The 24,339-nt window shown below is 36.8% G+C and overlaps 1 protein-coding gene across 1 annotated transcript in view; it reads left to right on the top strand.

The window, feature by feature from the left end:
• Positions 1-24,339, top strand: part of NEBL (nebulette) — a 183,457-nt gene that overhangs the window by 112,530 nt on the left and 46,588 nt on the right. Inside the window, exons 17-23 of the mRNA XM_007936355.2 lie at positions 865-969; positions 2,480-2,572; positions 14,385-14,477; positions 17,266-17,358; positions 19,339-19,431; positions 21,345-21,437; positions 23,400-23,504. Coding sequence (XP_007934546.1) covers positions 865-969; positions 2,480-2,572; positions 14,385-14,477; positions 17,266-17,358; positions 19,339-19,431; positions 21,345-21,437; positions 23,400-23,504 — 675 coding nt within the window. The remainder of the gene's footprint in view (positions 1-864; positions 970-2,479; positions 2,573-14,384; positions 14,478-17,265; positions 17,359-19,338; positions 19,432-21,344; positions 21,438-23,399; positions 23,505-24,339) is intronic.

Genomic DNA, 24,339 nt, shown 5'->3' with positions numbered 1-24,339 from the left:
TTTGTTCCTGGGATAGTATTACAGGTAGGCCACACCCCTGGGGAAACTCCCCCTAGACTGACCTGCCGCTTAGGACGCAGTCATGTGATCCATCATGGGAACCACCACTCACAAGTGAAGTCCAGCCAAGTTGACACATCTTCAACTATCACACAGGTCTTTTAACCTATGGAGTGGTGGGTGGGTTTGAACTGCCAACCTTCTGGTTAGCAGCTGAGCACTTAACTATTGCACCACCAGGGCTCCTTTATAGTACATGTTAATAAATAGAAAATAGAGATGCTCTCTACTGCAAAAATGCCTTTCTCCCTACTGTATGTTTCTCTGAAGTAGGAAGTGAAGCGTAGGTAGCCAGACTACTTAGAGGAGATATAAGGCCACAATGAACAGAGACTGCCCATTAAAGAGAAGATCCCACACTTGGAAAGGGCATGGTGGTCATTCCTTCCATGTGTTTGATTATAATGGAAACCCTGAGAAGCCATGCACCAACCACTCCTCAGAAGAAAGGTTGGGCAATCTATTTCCATAGAGATACTGCCTCGGGAACCCAAGGAGGGGCCACTATGAGTTTGACTTGATGGCAGTGAGTGAGTTTGAGAAGTCATGAAACAGCTCTACTCTACCAGAGTAGAAATGAAGCTGTTCTGTTGAACTGGTTGCTTACTCTGCTAGCTTTTTATTTTCTTTTTTCTGCTGTTGCATCAACAACTGCTTTGCATCATAAATAATTTAGAGCATGTGGTATGGTAGAGTTGGATGGAAGAAACAGTATCATTCTTTCTCTCTCACTCACACATACCACATGTACACATATGCAGACACACAGAGTTTTAGATTCATATACAGTGTTTGTATTTTTAGAAAAAATATAAAGATAAAGCAGAGAAGATGCTTTCTAATTATTCTACAATGGCAGATACTCCTGAAATACAGAGAATTAAGGCAACTCAACAAAACATTAGCACTGTGAGTAGCCATTTTTTCTTTTCATTTGCCTCACTGAGATTTTTTTGTTTTGTTTTGTAAGAGGAATATTTTTTCCTTGTCTACTTTTTGCTGATTTGCTTGACTTTTCAATCAAATGTATTTTCTTTCCTTCTTTAAAATAATAAGAATACCAAATACTCTTACAAGTTAAATTTATCATGATTGTTTTGAAATTATCAATTCAAATATTTATTGGTACTCAAAACAATTATTTTTAACTGAACTTTTAAAATTTAATTCAGAAAAGAATTATAATCTTCTATACAGATTTTCCTTTGAAATTGAAAATACTCATAAAAAGTGATTTCCTCCTGATTCCTTATGTTTTTTGCATTGATAATCTGTGGATTTACTAGTTCATAACGAGTTCCTAAACTTTCATATTTTTATTTTGAGGAATAGAAATTTTATCAGCACTACTAGTTAAGAGATTGGATCTATATTTAATGGATATATAAACTTTCAAAATGATAAAGGTTTGACCACACAGCCAATATTTTAGTGTACAATTAGCTCAGTCTTTTAGTAATTAAACAGGCATCTCATCATAATTTGAACTCTTTTAAGTTTAAGGAATTCTACAAAAATTTTCAAAATTATTGGCAAACTTTAACCCTCAGGGAGTGGGTTCAAGAAATAGGATCTTCACAGGGAGGATCATGCTGGGGTGAGAAATGAAGTCTTGCTGAGAGGATTAGAGAAAGTGTTTTGCCCTTGACTTCTGTGACTCCATAGTATTCCAGATTTCTGGTTTATGGAGGAAAAGTCTCTACTATAGCCCCCACCTCTCACTCAAGCCTCACTGAATTACCAACTATCAAGAAAGGCAGTAGTTCTGTCCTCATATGTCTTTCTTATAATGCTTCCATTTTCCTATAGAGGGCTCTTGTTTTCTGTTTTGCTTTGCATCTGGAAGGAGTGGGTGTTGGGAGAGTGGAGAAACATGTGGGAAGGTTAAGTATAAGTGGAGGATGAGGAAAATAGAATTTGAATGAATTATGATGATAGAGCTAATTCTGTCTTTGAAGAGAAGGAGAACATCTTGTTTGGAGAGAACAGTTACATACTTAAAATTTCATGCTGCTTTTTAAATTAAATGATAACTGCTTAGTGGTCTTTTTTAATGTGCACTTTGATTTTTCTCAAATAAATATGTGGCATATTTTTATATTTGAAGAAGGAAACCTTTTATAAATTTACCATTTTATATTCACAGAGCAAATAATCTGTCATGAACTAAAGTACCAGTCATGCTCGAGAACAGGAATTACATACAGGGTTACTTAAAGATGATGGACTATGGAATCAAAATAGAAAATTTATTTTTATAATGGATTAATTAATTAATTAAAACTCTGATCTCATCAGTAGAAGCTGTATTCACATTACTGTAAAACTTGTGAAATTGTCTTTCTTTTATAAGAATTTGTCATAGGACTTGAATTTCTAATAAGCCTACAATTATCCTTTTCCTTTTGTTATAATAAAGGTATTTTATAAAAAAGAAGTAGGAGCTGGCACAGCAGTAAAAGAGACCCCAGAGATTGAACGAGTAAAGAAAAATCAACAGAATATTAGTTCAGTAAGTTCTCTATAACATTAATTATTTTTTTTTCCAAAAGCAAACATTAACTTGATAAATGTTATTAGTTCTTTACTAAACTGGCTGAATTTTTCTTTTATTCTTCACTCTATTGAAATACAGTTCCGTCAAATATCAGCAGTCTAATTTTCAGAATGAGAACTGTAGCCTTGTTCCCCTTGAACCTAAAGCAGTGCTTCATTTTGATATATCACAGTGCATAAGAGATACATCATTTTAATAGTATAGTAAGAACATCTATGATTAGATTTTACCTCTTTGAATAGAATTTTAGTGGTATTAAATTTTGCCTAGAAAGGATAAATTTCAGTACTTCTCCACAAGTTAGAGCAAAGAAATTTTACTCTGATAGAATGATTAGAGGCCTTAGGACATGTATTTGGTAGCTTAAGTGAAAATTTAGATTTAAGAAAGAAAATAGTACTGGTTCTTTTTACCCCCTATGAGTCACAATTCTGAGCTTTCTCTTACATACATTTAACCTTGTGTTTTCTGATTTCCAGCTCCATTTATCTTCTGCTTTTGCCAGGTTCCGGCAAAGAAAAACACACACTTTGAGGATTATAATATCATTTGTAAAATAACTTAACCCTCCCATCGCCTGACAGTGGGTTTGGTTATTTTTGTTTTTTGGTGATACAATGGTTAAGTGCCCAGCTGCTAACCAAAAGTCTGGCAGTTTGAACATTCTAATCCACTCCCATAATGATTACTGTTGCTTGCTTTTTTGCCTTTAAGTTGGACCTGACTCATAGGGACCCTTCCTTGGGTTTCCAAGGCGGTATCACTATGGAAGTAGATTGCCCAACCTTCCTTCCAGGGAGTGGCTGGTGGGTTTGAATCGCCAGTCTTCTGGTTAGCAGTCAAGTGCCTTAGGCATTACGCTATCAGAGCTCCCACCCTGTAATGATTACAGCCTAGAAAACTCTATGGGGCAATTCTGCTCTGTCATGTAGGGTTGCCATGAGTCAAAATTGACTCTGTGGCACCCAGCAACCACAACAGTCACCTTTGGTTTGGAGGTGAATAGGTTAGAGAAGGTAAGAATTCTCTCATCTAGTGCTACTAGATAATTACTACTCTTAACAATAGGCATTTTAAAAAAAAAAAAAAAACAAACAACTTTTTATTGTGATTTGAGTTAAACTTTTCAGAGCATTTTGGTTTTCTTTATTTTATTATTATCTTTAAAATTTTATTGTGCTTTGGGTGCAAATTTACAAAGCAAATTTGTTTTACACTCAATAGTTCACACCCTGATTTCCATCTCTGACCATAACAAATTCTCCACCCCTCTCATCCCTGTGACTACCCCCTCCCTGTGCCCTTCTTAACTATGCATTCCTGTCCAGTTGCCCGTCTTGTGGCTCAGGGCTGATTGCTCTAAGGGGTACATCTCCCTAGAGTAGGTGGGTGCATTGCCCTGGGTTAGGTGTTCTGCATGTAGGTCTTTCTACTGTTGAGCTGAGAGCCAATCCATGAGAGTGAGTTCATTTCTAGCTCCAAAGGGTAACCTGGGGCTGTAGTCTTGGTGGTTCCACCAGACTCTATCCAACCTGTAATTCTGGTCATTTTTGTGTTTTTGAATTTTGTTCCACATTTTTCTTCTCATTTCACCCAGGATCTCCAGTTTTGATCTCTTTCCAAGTGGTTGGCATTGGTAGCCATGCACCATCTAGTTTTTCTGGTCTCGGGGACATGAAGGCTTATGTCCTCCTGGTCCATCTTATCCTTTGACTAATTGTTTACAGATGCCTTGATTTTCTTTATCTTCTTTGCTTCAGATGAGAGGAAACCAATAGTTTCATCTTAGATGGCAGCTTGAAAGCTTTTAAACCCCAGTTGCTAATTCCCAAAGCAGGTTGTAGAACAAGATTTGTATGTACTACGTTATGCCAGTTAAGCATGATTTCCCCTGAGACTATGATCCCAAGTCAGCAGACCTAGTGATTCTCTCTCTCAAGGTGTTTGTTTGTCTCTGAGAAGTTACTCCAGCTCTGCCTTCTGTTGCTTCTGTAATGTATGTGGCTAATTTTGAACAAAAGTGCATATGTAAGAGTATCTTCAACCAAATATATCCTTGGTTTAGGGTAGATTAATATTTACATACCCCCACTTGATCTTCTCATCTGTCTATGTGTTTATCTGTAGCCTGGTGTTTGGTGGTAGTCGTAATGCAGTCGCATTGTGCATGTAATAGATTTGCTTCTGTTGTCTATATCTTATGTGCACACTTCACTGTCTTTCCTTTCTCCCATGTCACCATGCTGGTCACAGACTCTTTCCATACCACCCCTCCCCTCACCCAGATTGGCCCCCAATTGGTCTGAAATTTTCTCTCCCCTTCCCTCCCATCCTCAGTAACCAACAAACTGAATTTCATTCCCTGAGTAAACCTTTACTTGATTTTTCACAATAATGGGCTCATACGATAATTGTCCTTCTTTGATTGACTTATTTCACTCAGCATAATGTGATTCGTGTATTCTTTATTATTCTTCAACATAGCATAGTATTCCATTGTGTGGATGTACCATAGTTTGGTTATCTATTCATCTGTTGATGGGCATTTAGGTTGTTTCCATCTCTTTTCCATCTCTTAGTGAATTGTGCTGTGATGAACATGGGTACACATATGTCTGTTTGTGTCCTGTCTCTCACCTCTTTAGGATATATTCCTAATGAAATAATTGCTGGATCAAATGGTGTTTCTATATTCAGTTTTTTAAGGAAACACCATACCATTTTCCATAATGGTTGTTCATTCTGCAGTCCCACCATCAGCGTATGAGAGTTCCATTCTCTCCGCAACTTCACCAGCATTTGTTATTTTCTGTCTAGTTGAACTTTGCTGTTATTGCTGGGTAGAGATGATATCTCATTGTTGTTTTGATTTGGATCTTTCTAATGGCTAATGGTCATGAGAGTGTACTCATTTGTTTGTTGGCTGCTGGTATATCTTTAGTAAAATTGCTGTTCATGTCCCTTGCCCATTTTTGAATTGGGTTGTTTGTCTGTTTGGTATTGTGGTGTTGAAGCTTTTTATAAATTTTAGAGATAAGTCCTTTGTCAGATACATTATAGCCAAATATTTTTTTCCAATCTATAGGTTCTCTTTTTACCCTTTTGGAGAAGTCTTTCAATGAGCATAAGGGTTTTAATTTTTAAAAGGTCCCAGTCATCTAGCTTCTCTTCCACTGCCTGTGCATTTTGTGTTATGTTTGATAGTCTCTTTATGCCATCAGTTAGGGCCCCTAGATTTGTCCCTATTTTATCTTTGATGAGCTTTATAGTTTTGGGTTTTACTTTTAAGTCTTTGATCTAATTTGAGTGCATTTTTGTGTATGAGGTGAGATATGGGTCTAGTTTCATTTTTCTGCACATGGATATCCAATTTTGCTACCACCATATGTTAAAGAGGGAGCTCTGGTAGCATAGTGCCTAAGGCACTTGACTGCTAACCAGAAGTCTGGCGGTTCAAATCCATCAGCCACTCCTTGGGAGGAAGGTTGGGCAATCTACTTCCGTATGATACCACCTCAGAAACCCAATGAGGGATCACTGAGCTGGATCTTGATGGCACATAACAACAACAACAACAACAACATTTGTTAAAGATGGCATCTGTCCCCCATTTAATGGGTTTTGGCTCTTTGTTAAAGATCAGCTGTCCACAGATGGATGGGTCTATTTCTGGGTTTTTGATTCTGTTCCACTGGTCTGTCTGTCTATCATTGTACCAGTACCACACCGTTTTAACTCCTCTGGCTTTTAGTAGGTTTTGAGATGCATGAGTGCAGAACTTCCTACTTTATTTTTCTTGTTCAGCAGTGCTTTGCTTATCTGAGGTGTCTTCTTTCCATGTGAAATTAGTGATTTGTTTTTCCATGTCCTTAAAAAATGTTGATGGATTCTGGATCAGAATTGCATTGAATATGTAGATTGCTTTGGGTAATATTGACATTTTCACAATATTCAGTTTTCCTATCCATGAACAAAGCATGTTCTTCCATTCATGTAGATCCCTTGTAGTTGTTGTGGTAGTGTTTTATAGTTTTCTTTGTATAGGTCTTTTGTGTCTCTGGTAAAATTTATTCCCAAATATTGTATCTTTTGGTAGCTAATGTAAATGGTATTGTTTTCCTTAATTCCTTTTCAGAGGCCTCTTTGTTGATGTACAGGAATCCAGCTGATTTTTGTATGTTGACCTGTATCCTGCCACTTTGCTGAACCTTTCTATTAGTTCCAGTAATTTTTTTGCTGCATTTCTTGGGTTTTTCTATGTGTAGGATCATGTCATCTGCAAATAGAGATAGCTTTACTTCTTTGCCAATTTGGATGCCTTTTATTTCTCTTTCTTGCCTTATGACCCTGGCTAGGACTTCCAATACAATGTTAAGTAGAAGTGATGATAGAGAGCATTCTTGTCTGGTTCCCGTTTGCAATGAGTCTTTCTCCATTAACAATAATGTTGGCCATTGGCTTTGCATATATGCCCTTTATTATGTTGATGATTTTCCCTTCTATCCCTATTTTGCTGAGAGTTCTGAACAGAAATGGGTGTTGGGTTTTATCAAAGCCTTTTGTGCATCGATTCATCATATGGTTCTTTTCTTTTGCTTATAAGGTGGATTACATTGATTGTTTTTCTGATGTCGAACCTTCCTTGTATACCTGGTATGAATCCCACTTGATCATGATGTATTATTATTATTATTTTTTGATATGTTGTTGGATTCTGTTGGCCAGGATTTTTTTGAAGATTTTTGTGTCTATATTCATGAGGGATATTGGTCTGTACTTTTCCATTTTAGTGGTGTCTTTCCCTGGTTTTGGTATCAGTGTTACGCTTATTTTATAGAATGAATTTGGGAATATTCCATCTTTTTCTATATTCAGGAATAGCTTAAGTAGTATAGGTGTCAACTCTTCACTGAATGTTTGTGGAATTCTCCATTGAAGCCATCTAAGCTGGGACATTTTTTGTGGGAAGATTTTTTGTGACCTGCTCAATTTCTTCTTTTGTTACGGGTCTGTTCAAGTATACTATCTCTGACTGGGATAGTTTAATTTCTAGAAACTTGTCAATCTCTTCTAGGTTATTGAATCTGTTGGAGTACAATTCTTCATAATACTCTGCTATTATATTATCTTTTTTATTTTGGTTGGTTCTGTTGTAATACTGCCTTTTTTTGTTTATTATTCATGTTATTTGCATCTTCTTTTTCTTTTCCTTTGTTAAATTTGACAGTGCTTCGTCAATTTTGTTGATCTTTTCAAAGAGCCAGCTTCTTCTTTTGTTGATCCTTGCTCTCTTTTTTTTTTTTTTTCCATTTTCTGTTTTCTTTATTTCTGCTATGATCTTTATTATTTCCTTACTTCTGTATACTGTATGTTTCTTTTGTGGCTCTTTATCTCATTGTTGGTGTTGTTGATTTTGTGTTGATTTGGATTCTTTCCTCTTTTTTGATGAATGCACTTATTGCTATAAATTGACCTCTGAGTGCTGCTTTTGCTGTTTCCCAAAGGTTTGGTAAGTTGTATCTTCATTCTCATTTGTTTCCAGGAATTTTTTTATTTCACACTTTATTTCTTCTGTTACCAAGTAGTTTTAGAGCAGTGAATTATTCATTTTCCACTTATTTGATATTTTTCACTTGATCTTTCTATTTCTGATTTCTAATTTTATAGCATTTTGATCTGAGAAGATGCTTTGTAGTATTTCATTGTTTTTGAATTTATTGAAGCTTGTTTTGTGTCCCTACATATACTCTATTCTGGAGAATGATCCATGTACACTGGAAAAGAATATGTATTGTGCTTTTGTTGGGTGGAGTGCGCTGTATATATCTATGAGGCCAAGTTGGTTGATTGTCTTGTTGAGTTCTTCAGTATCTTTGTTGAGCTTTTTTCTGTTTGTTCTGTCCCTCCTCAAAAAGTGGTGTGTTAATGTCTACTTCTACTACTGTAGAGTTGTCTATTTTTGCTTTCAATTAAGGTAATATTTTCTCTGTATTTTGGAGGACTTTCATTGGGTACATCAATATTTATTATGGTAATGTCTTCTTGGTCAATTGACCTTTTTAACATCATATAGTGTCCTTCTTTGTACCTTATGCTGTTTTTCAACTTGAAGTCTTTTTTATCAAAAATTAATGTTGCCACTTCTGCTCTTTTTTGGTTGCCATTAGCTTGGTATATGTTTTTCCACTCTTTAATTTTTAATTTTTTTTTTTTTATCTTTCTGTAAGGTAGGTCTCTTGTAGACAGAATATTGATGGGTCTTCTTTTCGTATCCAGTCTGCCATTCTTATTCTCTTGATTGGTGCATTTGGTCCATTCACATTGAGTGTAATTAATTAGTGATAGGTATGAATTAATTGCTGTCATTCCGTTGTGATTTTTGTTGTGTTGTTGGTGCTCTACTTCTTCCAAATATTTTTCTGTGCTGAATTCATTTTGTTATCAAATGTTTTTTTCTCTTTTCTTTATTATTGTTGGTTTTGTGCTTAATAAGCACATGTATTTTTCTTCTTTTTGAGTTTGTTTAGGAGGATTGTTAATTTTCTTTGTGGATACCCAGAAGTAAATTCTTAACTCCCTTAATTTGGAACAGTCTGTTCTATAAAGACATTGTCCTATCTTCCCTCCATTTGGAGGTTTTGTAGTTAAAACTTTTGTTTCCTCTATTTGCTTTGTTCCTGGTGTCGTTTGCAGATTGACTCCCTTATTTCTCGGCACACATTATTTTATGAGCTTGTTTTGAGCATCTGTTTCTGGTTTGGCTTCTAAGTGGTGGTGTTAAGCGTCAATTTTACTTTGTTTTTTCTCCATTGTGGGTTTTCTATTGGAAGGATTCCACTTTAGCCTTGCAGAGTTGGTCTGGTTTTCACAAATTCCCTTAATTTCTGTTTGTTTGAGAATATCTTGATTTCACCCCCATATTTGAGGGACAATTTGCCTGGATATATAATTCTTGGTTAGAAGTCCTTTTCCTTCAAGATCTCCTTGATCTCTTTTGTATTTCTAATGACTCCCTCTCCATCTCTGACAGCTGGGTGGGTTTGTTTATTTTTCCCAGTTATTTAATCTGATTTTTTCTCTGCCTTCACTGTATCTAATACTTTATCTTTTCCTTAGTTGTTCATAACTTGAATATCATTATTTGTATCTGCTTTACCTACTTATTCAGTCTAAGTTGGAAGAGAGATCAGTACGACACCATCTTCCTTCCAACTTGTATTGATTTATTCCAGAGTATATGGGTTTTTCATTCAACAATTTATATACATTTTGTCTTGTGGCATTGATTGCAATCCTCACAATGTAATAGCATTCTTCCCACTTACCCCTATTTCCCATTTCCATTCCTTCTTTCCTATCCCTTTCTGCTGTCTAGATTTATTCTTGGGAAAATGCTACCCTTTTGATCTCAATGGCTGGTTCTTCTAAGGAGTGCTATTTTTCACCTTACAGACCTGTCAGTTTTTTAGCTGAAGGTTGACCCAAGGGGGTGAGTTCAGTTCCAGGCTTGATGACTAAGGGCCAAAGTCTCAAGGGTTCTACCATTCTCTATCAGACAAGTAAGCTTCGTCTTTTTTTGTATTTTTAATCTAGTTCCACATTTTTTCTTCCACTCTATCTGAGACCTTCTATTTTGATCCCTTGCAGAGCAATTGGTAGTGGTAGCCAGGCACCATCTAATTCTTCTGGTCTCAGAGTTGAGGATGCTGAGGTTCACATGGTTCATTAGTCTTTTGGACTGTTTGTTTCTATGCATTTTTTTGTTTTTTTTCCACTCTTCCTTGCTTCTGACTGGAAGAGACCAATAGTTGCACCTTAGATGGTCACTTGCCAGTTACTCCTCACCCCAGTAAGATATAGAGCATTGTTTTTGTGAACCATGTTATGCCAATTGACTTAGCTGTCCCCTGAGATTGTGGTCCTAAGCCTCCAAGCCCAGTGACTCATTACCTTAAGGTGTTTGGTTTTTGGCTAAGAAATTTTCATACTTTTGCCCCTTGATTGCTCTATACTATATACTATATGGGAGCTCTGGTAGCATAGTGCCTAAGGCACTTGACTGCTAACCAGAAGCCTGGCGGTTCAAACCCACCAGCCACTCCGTGGAAGGAAGATGGGGCAATCTACTTTCATAGTGCTATTGCCTCTTGGAAACCCAAGGAGGGGTCGCTATGAGTCGGTCCAACTCAATGGCATATAACAACAACAACAACATATACTATATACAAGGATATATTTACAGCAAATTGTTGTTGTTGTTATGTGCCATGAGTCAGCCCCGACTCATAGCGACCCCTCCTTGGGTTTCCGAGGCAGTATCACTGCGGAAGTAGCAAATACAAATACATAAATAGAAATATCTCCTGCCAAACTGATATGGGGTCATGGGTGTAATCCTGTTTGCATACTCATACCTGTTTAACTTGTCTGACTGCCTTTGTATCCACTTGCAGATAGATGATTGTTTGTTATTACTGAAGTTGCAGATAGTGTATGTAGTAGTATTACCTTTGTTGTCTGTCACTATTGGGCACTTCTTGGGGTCTTCCTTTGCCTTAGTGATATTGTGCTGATCACCTCCTTATTGTATATTGCCTTTCCCTTCACCCAAATTAATTCATGTTTGTTAGCTAGTTATTTCTGCCCCTCCCCCTTTCCCTCCCATCCATGGTAAACATCAAAGAATGTTTCTTTCTGTTTATAAACCTTTTCTTGACTTTTTGTAACAGTAGACTCACACATAGTATTTATCTTTTTGTAATTGAGTTATTTCACTCAGCATAATGTCCTCTAGGTTCATCCACATTATGAAGTGTTTTGCAGATTCTTTATTATTCTAATACTTTGTGGTATTACACTGTTTGGATATACCATAGTTTGTTGATCCATTCATCCATTGATGGGCACTTATGTTGTTTCCATTTCTTTGCTATTGTGAATAATGCTGTGATTAACATGAATGTGCATGCCTTTTCATGTCCTGTCTTTTATTTCTCTAGGAGATATACCTAGTATGGGATTGCTCAATCAAATGGTATTTATATTTCCAGCTTTTTAAGGAAGTGCCATACCATTTTCCACAACGATTGTACCATATTATAGACCTACCAGCAGTATATGAGAGTTCCAGTCTCTCCACATCCTCACCACCATTTGTTGTTTTCTGTCTTATTGAACTTTCTTATTAATTCTGGGGTAGGATGGTAGTTCATTGTTGTTTTGCATCTCTGCAGTGGCTAATGATTATGAGCATTTCTTCATGTGTTTCTTGGCCACTGAATGTCATTTTTGAAGTGTTTGTTTATGTCCTGTGCCCATTTTTAATTGAGTTTTCTGTCTTTTTGTTGTTGAGGTGTTGGAGTTTTCTATAAATTTTAGAGATTGATCCCTTGTCCAGTATGTTGCTGACAACCAGTAGGTGTTCCTATCTCTTCATCTTCTCTGTTGGAGGCAGTGCCTTCTAGAACCTTTCTTGAAATGATCAAGTAAAACTGCCTTGATTAGACTTACCTGTCAGTAGCTAGGATAGTTACATAGCATACTAAGAATATGAGAGTCCACTGGAGAGAAAGACTAGGAAAAGCAAGGAGGCAGGATAATGCTACAGTAAAACGCACTTCAAAAATGAATTTATATTTAAAAAATTGTGGAATAGTAGTGCAAGCAAATCTCTGTAGCATACATGAGATTATCTCCTGAAGAAAGTATAAGATAGAGGACTGAGAGGCTCAAGACACTGGTGGGGGGATGGCTGGGTTCTGATCCGTGAAGATGAGAGCCTGTATCAGGCAACAACACTCAAATCTGGTAGAAAAATTAGTTTGGAATGGAAGTGTGGAATGTTTGTTTCCTTCATTCTCAAATGATACTATTTGAAATGTACCCATCAGTGTACTGTGATTTAATGTTGTAAATATTCTGTAGTGTCCAATTCTCTTGCCTATAGTGAAACAATTCTGCCACTTTGATTAGTTTAGAGTCATATGAAAAACAAAAATGCTCATTTTTAATCATGTTTAGCTTCTCATCCGAGGAAAATCACACAAAGTAGTACAGTAGATCATTTCTACTCCCAGCATCCCACTGCCCCTTCTAGCAAACAATAAATGCATAGTTCTGTATCTCTATGAGGCTGTGCCATAAACTCCTGCTTAGTATTCAAATGGAAAGTTGCCCTTTCAAGATTAGCTAGATCTGTCAAACCAAGATATGGTTCTCTAACATTTAAAGATCTCGACATTTACCACCTCCAGAGTACAAGCCTTTTAGCTATTAGCTTTCTCAGTTAAAAACTATTTCTTGAATTTAGAGTTTGCCCATCTCAGTGAACTCTCTATGTAACTGTTTTAGATCTGAACTAATATTGATACTGTCATTCACATTAAATCTCTAGATACTAAGACATAGGTGATATCTAGGATATTTATGTATTGTTTCTTTATGTCAGCATGGATTTCAACTTTAATTATTTTAAATATTACTGAGTTCTAAAATATGTTTTGTGTAGATCTAGGTCTTTGCTAAATTTCAGCATATGCCTCTTATGTCTAGCCAGTGATTCTATATATATAAATATGTAGTGTTCTTTTTCTCTAATCCAGCCTTGAGATTTTGTTGTTGTTTCTAGCTGCCATTGAGTCGGCCCTTGACTCTTGGCAACTCCATGTGTTAAAAGGTGGAACTGCTCCATACAATTTTCTTGGCTGTAATCTTTATTAAAGTAGATTGCCAGGCCTTACTTTCTTGGTGCATGAGTTTTATGCATATTAAAAATTCATACCTGATATAATAGTATTACTAATGATTTCACAAGGTTAAAGAGTTATTTCTTGTCCCATGCATAACAGTAGCTGGTATTGCCATTTGTCTGGTTGATCTTCCTATAATTAGATTTGAAGGAAGAAACTTTTGAATGAAGTGGATGCCAGGATATAGACAGCTTTTACAGAACATGATTGTGCTTGTAGAAGGCACTTCCTGATTTTCTGGCACTGGCTCTTATAATGATCAGGACACTGTGGCCTGTGCTTTTATTACATTTTCCTCCACCTCCCCTTTTCTGTTATTTTATTGTAATTGCCTTATTATTTCCCTTTTCCTGGATAATTTGTGTGTGCTTAGTCAGATAAGCACTGTTTCCATGACTCTGAAACTAACGTAACTTGACTTCTGCCTTTGAATATACAGCACATTTTAATGAACTTAATACTACATAGAAAGTACTTTTTGGGTAGAAAAGAATAATAATACATTATTTAAGATAATTTACAGATATTCTTGTACATCTACCAAATGATAAAATTTATTTTCATAAGTAAATTTTTCTTATTTTAATTAAAAACTCCTATAGTGATGGATAGGAGCTCTGGTGGCGTAGTGCCTAAGGCATTTGACTGCTAACCAGAAGGCTGGTGGTTCAAACCCACCAGCCACTCCTCGGAAGGAAGGTTGGGCAATCTACTTCCATAGTGATACTGCCTTGGAAACCTAAGGACGGGTTGCTATGAGTCGGATCTGACTTGATGGCAGTGAATTTTTTTTTTTTTTTAATAGTGATGGAGAGGCGCATAGATATGGATTTCATTGGACTTTAGGATAAAAGAATCCTGAAAGCATCAGGTAAAATAAAAACTTGTGTTCCAATTGAAGGAATATTAATATTGGAATTAAAAATTCAATTATGCAATAGTTATAAATGAAGAATCTGAATTAATTATTAAGCCTCGTGTATAGTAAAAGTGACATTATATTCTTACATATTATGCAGGTGAAATACAAAGAAGAGATTAAACATGCCACAGCCATTTCTGATCCTCCAGAGCTAAAGAGAGTTAAAGAAAACCAAAAGAACATCAGCAATGTGAGATCACATTACTTTAAGTATTTTTAAAGTTTTATTTTATTGGGTGATAATATGTGATGAAGGAATGATATCTATATAGGCCAAATCCCATTACAGTTAATAGTATTATGAGAGGGTCAGTTCTTTTAAAGGGGGTGATAACATTTCACACATCTTCATGTCTTCTGTTGCACCTTACCTGATGCCTCATATGCACTCATTTATTAAATGAAGATTTTCTTGAATGCTTACTCTGTCCTAACTCTTGGAATTCACAGATGAGTGAGATACATCTCAAGGTTAGGGGCTGTGGGTGTTCCCAGTACCTTTACAAGAAACACACATAGTAATACATAACTCTGGCATTTGACTGCTAGCCAGAAGGCTGGCAGTTCAAACCCACCAACCACTCCTCAGAAGGAAGATTGGGCAATCTCCCACCTTAGAGACCCAAGGAGGGGTCACTATGAGTTGGATCCAACTCAACGGCAGTGAGTTTTTGAGTTTATACATTGTTTTAAGTGCTATAACAAAAATTAATATTTATTCAGTTTTATACTTTTTAAGTACTTTGCTTGCAGTATCTCATTTAATCATAAGTAAGAAAACTTACTCTACAATGCTGTGGAAATGCAGAGAAGGCAGATGATGTCAGTAGGAGAGAGGGGAAAAAGCCTTGGAGAAAGAGACATCTGAGTTAGAGTTTACAGAGTTAGTGAAGTTTGGGATCGATTAAATGATGAAGGGCACTCCTATCAGAGCAGACCAAGTATGTCAGTATATAAGGACTTGAAGGAAGGGTTTAGAGCGATGAGCCTTGTTAATTGCTGTTGCGTCAATTCCAACTCTGCCCCATGTGTGCAGAGAGGAACTCCATAGGGTTTTCAGGGCTGTGACTTTTCAGAAGCAAGTCATCAGGCCTGTGTCTGAGGCACCTCTGGGTGGGTTCGAACCACCAACCTTTCGGCTAGTAGTCACATACTTTGTAGAAAGGGACAGGAGATGATGGTGAAGAGCTAGTAGGCATACATATTATAAGAAGGCAATATGGACTCAGACGTATAATAATAATAAAGAAGGTGCAAGACCAGGCAATGTTTTGTTCTGTTACACTTAAGATTGGTGTGAGTTAGCGCTAACTTGACAGCAACTAACAACAACAACAAAGAGCCATGAAGTCTCACAGTGTCCACTAAAGTGGTTCTCATACCATTATATTTAAAATGTTAGATTTAGTGATTATATTACTTTCATGAATGCTGTCTTTTAAAGAATGAGTTACTGGTTTTCAATTTGTGAGAAAAAAATCTTTTGAATAACTTTCTTTGAAAATAATAGTTTATTTAATGAAAAATACTACTGTGCATAACAACACCCAGATAGTTATATCTGGGTATGACATACAGAAAATGGCGTAAATTTTGGAGATGCTGGAGTAGTGGGTAAGAACATGGACCCTAATGTCTGATTGTTGATTTGATTCCAACAACTTGATCCTACTTTTTATAGTTAGTCAACCACCAGCTACTTCAAGCTAGAGTATTAAATGAGATATTGTATATAAAGCACTGACATGTTTATAAAAGGAGTAATGCAAAAAATGAAGTGTCTCCATACCAAATTTATGTGCACAAACTTACATCCAGTAAACATTGGCTACAAAAGTTTTTCTTTTGTACTTCAGTAATGCTGTTCAACAGATCATTGTCTCTGATCTCTAACAAAAGTTACCCTTTTCTATATCGTGCCATCAATAGAGGTTACATTGAAAGTTTCCTCACATTAACTCAATCATTCCAGTCACAAGAAAATCTGTCTCAACTCCCAAACCATATGCCACAACACAAAGTCACACACCAAGGAAAGAGATCACACCAGAACATGCTCTAAGCCTTTTTCATTTATTTTCCAGGCCTGTTGAACTTCACTTGCATGTTCAGTACTATGAGTATATATCTCAAGTCTATTTTATCTGCAGGCTCCACAGGCCTTGTGATTTCTTGAGAGAGAAAAAAAAAAAGAATCCTATAACGCTAAATTTAAGCTCCAAAAATCATTAAGACTGTCCCTGTGGAGTTTCTTATAATGGGATTTTAACCTCTAGTGCTACTTTTACCTGTCAAAAATTCATTCGACCTGACATGCCATTCTGCTTCTCTGTGTTAAATGCTCATTTATTTCCAAAGGTATTATGGATTTGCTATGAAAGCACACCGCAAATGATAGAGTGCCATCTGCTCAGCTAAGAGCAAACACCTCTCTGCAGTAGGTCAGGAACATTTCCATAAAGCTAGGTCACAAGGCAGGACTTACAGTGTTACAGAATTGTAGAGAAGGGAACTTTGAGGTTCAGGGTTTCTTTGTATAGTGACTGTCTGTAACTAAGATGCAGGCAGTAGATCTGTGTGACACTCCTTAACAATGGTAAGAGTGCAAAATTATTATATTTAAAATATAAAACAGTGAATTTGATGCAATGTCTTTTTAGTGCTATGAAGAAATGAATTCACAGAAGGGAGAATTTATTATTGCTGATAAGATAAAACTCAAGGAGACCACCAATAAATAATACAATTGAAAGACTATCAATCAAAGGCATCATTTAAAACATCTGGAAGAGAAAAAGCTTAAAAGTTGGGCACATGAAGATAATGAAATAAATTAGCAATATATATTTCAGGGAATAATCCTAATGAAAGTGTTAACTAGTGAATGCTCTGTAGCCATGTGACATTTATTTCCATTTTTTTCTGATGTATAAGCTTATTTCCCTTAATCCCTAACTCCCTTGTGCCTTGTCTCCCAGTTCCAGTATAAAGAGCAGCATTATAAGGCAACCCCAGTAAGCATGACACCAGAGATAGAGAGGGTGCGGAAGAACCAGGAGCAGCTGAGTGCGGCAAGTTGTTTCTGTTTTTCCTTATATTATCAAAGTTACATATATTAATACTAAAAAATGCCTCCTGAAAAGCTTTAAGCCTTCTATATGTTTGGATGGTCCTTTTCATGTTACATATCAAAGAACATGAGCTGTAGCCTTCTCACAGGAACCCAGGAAATTTGGGACTATATTGCTGTAATTAAGGATCTCTGGTGGTGAGGTGCATAAGGCGTTTGACTACTAACCAGAAAGTTGGCAATTCAAACCCACCAGTCACTCCGCAGAGGGAGGGTGGGGCAAAGTACTTCTATAAAGATTTACCACCTTGGAAACCCAGTGGGGTTCACTATGAGTTGGAATTGACTCAGTGACAATGGTTTTGGTTTTTTGAGCCCTGGTAAATAGTGCCTAAGGCACTTGACTGCTAACCAGAAGGCTGGCAGTTCAAACCCACGAGCCACTCCTTGGAAGGAAGATAGGGCAATCTACTTGCGTAGTGATACTGCCTCGGAAACCCAAGGAGGGGTCGCTGTGAGTCGGATCTGACTTGATGGCACATAACAACAACAACAGCAACAACAACAACATAATTAGCTATGTTTCTTAGTCAAAAAATGTTCCTAAACCTCCTTTATTTGTTAGGCATTGTTCTGGGCACTGGTACACAAAGATAGATATGATAGAGTTCCTCTTTTCAGGAACCTCATAGTTTAATTGGTGAATCTCTACAAGTACATCTAGGTGAGGCCCTGAAGACTAGTGAGTATGGTGTTAACTGGACAATGGATTTGTCCAATCACAGAAAAATTTATATGTTGGAATAGGTCAAGCAAGCACTTGGTATGACTGACTGAGTCATACCATACATAGTGTCAGAGCAGGGGACCTTATAAACAAAATGGAAAGCATTATTCAGCCCTCCTAAAATATATGGCTACTAAAAACAATAATAGTTCATAGTTATGAGGTACCTGCTGTGTGCAGGGAGTTCCTGAGTGGGCAGATGGTTAACATGCTTGGCTATTACCAGAAGGCTGAAAGTTCGAGTCCACTCAGAGGTACTTCAGTGATCTACTTCTAGAAAATCAGCCACTGAAGACCCTATGCAGCACAGTTTTGCTCTGACACACAAGGAGTTTCCATGAGTCAGGATTGATTTGACGCAACTCGTTATATTGTGTGGTAGACCTTGTGGTAAATGATTTATGTGGACCCATGAGGTCAGCATTGTTAATTTCTCAGTTCTGTAAAGGTGGGAAATTAAGACTTAAGGAAGTCACAGAACATGCCTGGGGACCATGGCTAGTAAAAACAGAGCTGAGATTGGAAGCCAGGCCTTCTGAAATCCAGGCATCCTTTGTAAAAGTGCCTTCAGATAGTTATTTTTTTCTGTTTTGTGACTCTTTTATGGAACTTTTATCAATATAAACAATAGCCTCTTTTTCTAAGACCAGTCGCTTTAAAAGATTTCACAATTTAAGAGCAAGTTTTCCTTGGTGGAGGAAAACTTCAGGCTTAATACTGTTTTGTCCTTGTAGTATCCGTGAAAGGTGGTAGGAGTCAGGAATCTTTAGGTTCTTTTGAAAGGTGGGAAACTCCAGGATCAGAAAGAGAGTTATTGACCTTCTGAGGCAGCCCCACTGACTCCACTGCCATTCTCTTTAGTGACTTTATTCTGTAGTTTCTTTTATGGTAAGCTCCCTTGTATTTCCATTACTTTTATTCCTGGGCTTTGCAGTTGGTCTTAATATTGAACAGCAAAGTATTTATTGAAAATTCATTTTTAAGAAGCACAACCAATACTTTGTGCTTGCTAAGTTGGATGGGTCAGAATCCAGGTGTAAATACTCTAGAACAACGTGCCCGCCTTCAGAAGCTTGATCCATAACTACTGTGGAAAAAATGCATAAAAGATATGGGTAATTTGAGCTCATCCTCTGTGATATGTTGGTGGTGTTCATTCTGCTTTCTATTAAAATTCTTATTTATCTTGTATAGGTAAAATACAAAGGTGAGATCAAACAGGCAACAGCCATTTCTGACCCACCAGAGCTGAAGAGAGTTAAAGAAAACCAGAAGAATATCAGCAATGTGTGATCATCTCAGTAACTTTTTTTTTATAATATCAAACATATTGTCAACATGTATTTAAAACATTTTCATAATGTTGTGTTGATATTGTGCTCTTAATTGACTAACAGTCATATTGAAAGGTTCAGGATCTTAGATATTGTGCATACAGTCAGGCATTGCCCACTTCAGAGTTCCCAGTTTAACACATGTATGATTTCTTTCTAGAAGATACAGTGTTTCCTTCTTGTCTTCGTGGTTATAGTTACTATGTTTTCCCCAAAGGGAAGCAGGAGTGGCATCTGGCATCTTGGCCTTGCAAATAAGCTTTTCCACTCCTCCCTACCTGTATGTGTTCTTGTTCTCTAGCCTTCCCTCACCCCCACCCTGTCATTCCCAGCTATCGTTACTATATTTTTGGATGATAACCAAGGAGAAATTAGAAAGTGTATGTGGCTAAGTAAATTGTCATAAGGGACAAGCTCATTTTAGGAGCACTTGGTAAAGGGGCTGGCAGTTTCCACTTAGCCACTAACTCCTGTCCTGCTGTAACTTCCTTCTGCTTATGTGATCCATGGTTATAGTTCACGGTGAGAATCCTTTTTGAAGTTATTAACATATAGACTGGGTTCTTTGGAAGAGGAAATTTGGAAATCTATTAAGTGGAAAGAAATCTTTTATTTATCAAACTTTTAAAGTCATTTAACCAGATTATGAAGCAAAAACAGGTTATGTTTGGTACTTTTCCTAACAACTTTATTTTGGAGACAGATGCTCATCTTTTCCCAATATATTTAGAGTCACACTTGACATGACTCCATTACTCATAAAAAGGAACATGGTGATTGGGAAGGAGGAATGGAATAGTGCTGATGATGACCTTTTTCTGCGTGACTGTAGTAACCTATTTAAATGCATCCTTGACAAAAGTTCTACCATGTTTAATGACTGAGGAACTGCTATAGGACATTAACATTATATATGGGGAATAACATTATATATGGGGAATACCTTTAAGTAATATCCATGAAGAAATTGCCTATCAAAATTCTTTTTAAATATAGTCCTTTGTGATGTAATGGTTATTATAGCTTTATTAGGAGTCTCTGGGTGGCACAAACGGTTAAGCACTCAGCTAGTAACTGAAAGATTGGTGATTGGATTCCACCAAGAGGTGCCTCGGAAGAATGGTCTGGCTATCTACTTCCAAAAATTAACAGTCACTAAAAAGCCTTGTGCAGTTCTACTCTGAAATACATGGGGTAGCCATGAGTTGTAATTGACTCGATGTTGTTGTTGTTGTTATGTGCCATCTAGTCGGACCCGACTCATAGCGACCCCTTCTTGCGTTTCTCAGGCATTATCACTACGGAAATAGATTGCCCCATCTTCCGAGGAGTGGCTGGTGGATTTGAACCGCCAGCCTTCTGGTTAGCAGTCAAGTGCCCTAGCCACTACGCTACCAGAGCTTCCAATAGCATTATTGATGGTATATTCATATATTTGAGTACATTCATAGTAATTTGGATAATACACATTTCTATTGAATGAATTTACATAGATTGATTTAAGGTGCAAGCAATTTTTAGTGTGATTAGACCTCAGATGGGAGCTCTGGTAGCATAGTGGCTAAGGCATTTGACTGCTAACCAGAAGGCTGGCGGTTCAAACCCACCAGCCACTCCTCGGAAGGAAGGTTGGGCAATCCTACTTCCGTAGTGATACTGCCTCGGAAACCCAAGGAGGGGTCGCTATGAGTCAGGGCTGACTCGACGGCACATAACAACAACAACAACAAAGACCTCAGATAGTACCCTTTCCCGCCCCCCCTTCCCCAGTTTCCCTTCCTTGGTTAACCCTTTAAAAATACTATGACACCATAATTTTATTGAATTGATACATAGTACTCTATCTTTTGTTCTCTGAAATGATAGGTTTATTATAAAGGTCAGCTGGGCAGAGCTACTGCTTTAAGTGTAACTCCTGAGATGGAAAGAGTAAAGAAGAATCAAGAAAATATTAGTTCGGCAAGTGGCTTTATCTATCCATCTGTCTGTCTGCCATTGTTTTTTTTCTTTTTTAGCTTTTGGAAACTTAAGAATAAAAGCTGAAAATTTAGGACTATCACAAAATATGTGTCTTTTATTATTTGTTTGCAGTTCTGTTTATCCTAGTGCAAGTAAAATTTATTTTCAAGAAACATTTGTGATATGTTATTTTAGATGACTTCCAATAGGCTGCTATAGTATAAATTTCCATTTTCTTGAAAACTTAATTGATATTTCCAGATTTTACTAGCAGTAACATTTAAAGTTCAGTATAAAAGCATATAACGTTCATTTAAATAATGTTATTTTGGTCAGTGTCTTTGAAAATGGCAAGTCTTTGATGCTTAAGTTAAAAAATGATTTTCTTGATGTGCTTCATTAAGTATTGTTGCTGTTATAGTTACATGCCATTGAATCAATTCTGTCCCATAAAAACCCATGTGACAGAGTAGACCTGCCCCATAGCATTTTTTGGCTGTGATCTTTACAGACTCATAATGGGGGGTTGGGTTTTTAGGAATCTTTATGAAAGCAGATCACCAGTTCCTTCTCCAGCAGAGCCGCTCGCTGGGTGGGTTCAAACCACCAATATTTCATTTAGCAGCCAAGTGCTTAATGTTTTAATTTTGAAAAACAAAATAAACGTCTAAGGCGTTAGACTGTTAACCAGGCGGCTGGCGGTTCAAACCCACTAGCCACTCCTGGGAAGGAAGATTGGCAATCTGCTTCCGTAGTGATACTGCCTCAGAAACCCAAGGAGGGACCTTTATGAGTCGTATGCAACTCGATGGCAGTATGTTGTTTTTGTTTTTACTCCAAAATAAGGATCCTCTGAAGTAAGGACTTACAGAAAATAAATTCTTTAAATACATTTACTATACGATTCATTTAGTCATTAGAATCCCATGGTGCATTTCAGTGTCTTATTTTGATAGTATTTTTCTTTCTTTTAGTGAAAAGCAGGGCTTCCATTCTGAATTGCACATGTGCCTTCAGGTCTCCTGTAATGAATATCCTAATCTCACACCTAAGCAGCTTCACAAAATGACAGTGTTCTGATGGTCAGTTGTCAAGAACACTGGCATTACTTCTAGAAAACTTTGAAGAGCTCTCTGTTTGGGGTTCAGCATTGAGGCATCACCATTTGCAGTTCTCTGGTGGCTCTTCTGTTCAGAGATGCTGAGTGTATGCAATGTAAATTACTTTTAAGCTGTGGCTGCTTCGATGAAATCACTAGATTTGTTCTTCAGTGTTTCTTATTCTCTAAAGGGGGAGAAATAAGAGGATTTAGGGGGAAGCATGGTAATAGTTGTGGAGGAAAATGAGGGGAATACAGAAACAGAAAAATAAATTTAGATTCCATTTAGTTTTGGATTTTCTACCCAGTTTTACTGATTACCATGTTAGTGGATATTAGTCAGTCATTTGCAGAAAAATGGGGCAGAAGAACTAACTCAAGATGAGAGAAAGATTTAGGTTATTTTTGCTTAGCCTTTAAAGAAGACCTTTGAGAGTAAATTTTAGATTCTTTATAGAAGAAGGAGTCCGTCAGTGGTGCAGGTGGCTAATGTCCTTCGTTATGAACTGGAAGACTGAAGGTTTGCGTTCACCTAGATGTACCTCAGTGAAAGAGCCTGGTGATCTGCCTCCTAAAACCCAGGCACTGAGAATCCTGTGGCGCACAGTTCCATTCTGGCACGCATGGGGTCACCATGAGTCAGAATCACCTCAATGACAACTGTTTTTTTTTTTTTTTTCCCCTAATTCTAGAACAAAATCTAATCCACCAAACAAGTTAGCCAGGAAATAATTCACAGTGTGTTGCATATGTTCTATAACCCTTATCTCCCCATCCTACTCCCTGCAAAACTTGAAAGAGTTGTATAATATTTTATATTATAATTGTCTTGTTATAAATATCTTCTACTGTTTACTTTGCAGGTAAAATACACCCAGGACCATAAACACACAAAAGGTAGACCAAGTCTGATTTTGGATACACCTGGTCTGAGGCACGTTAGAGAAGCACAAAACCGTATTTCAATGGTAGGGTACAACCAACTCATTCTTCTCATGACTAAAACATGCTAAGGAATGGCACCGTCATGGCATTAGCTCACCATTAATCTGGATGACTAACAAAACATGGAAATGGGATGGGCCAGCTGTTTTGTTGGGACGACTCTCTAATCACACTGAAATGTATGAAAATATTGAGTCTAATAAAATGATTTCTCTCAGTGATATTTTTTGTGTGTTTTTATTTCTAACATGATCACTATGAATGCATTTTGTGAAAGTTATTTGCCTGGACTTCTTCCCAATTAATTTTAAGATGGAGTTTGGTGTGTTTGCATGTTGTAAAGAATATGAAAAATGTATTTTTTTAACAGCTTTATTGAAATATAATTTATCTATCATAAAGTTCACCTATTTAAAGTATATAATAATAATTATATACTTTTATATAATCCAATGGTTTCTAGTATATATAAGCAACCACCACCCTAATCCAGTTTCAGAACACGAAAAATGTATATTTTGAAGTATATTGAGTTGATTATATGTGACTCTTTTATATTGTTTTTGAATTAACACTGTTTTCTTGAAATAATTGTATAGTAGTAGTATATCATTTTATTGCATATTAAGAGATAGGAAATTGATGTAAGGTTAGTTTAGGAAATAATTGGAATTAAAAGATTCTATCTTTTAAAACTTCTGGCTGATTTACAGGTTTATATATAATTTAAAAGAGATGTTTAGATATTGTGAAAAATTGCCATAATGATTTAGAATGTTATAAAAATAATGAGCACTTGATTTTTGAAGTAAGAAACCTGAAGTTTCTGACATTCTTGAAATAATTGTAAACAATGCA

The sequence above is a fragment of the Orycteropus afer genome, unplaced genomic scaffold (assembly GCF_000298275.1).
Source record: "Orycteropus afer afer isolate SDZICR_OR568_19922 unplaced genomic scaffold, OryAfe1.0 scaffold00035, whole genome shotgun sequence".
Lineage (NCBI taxonomy): Eukaryota > Metazoa > Chordata > Mammalia > Tubulidentata > Orycteropodidae > Orycteropus > Orycteropus afer.
This window is presented reverse-complemented; position numbering and strand designations above follow the sequence as displayed.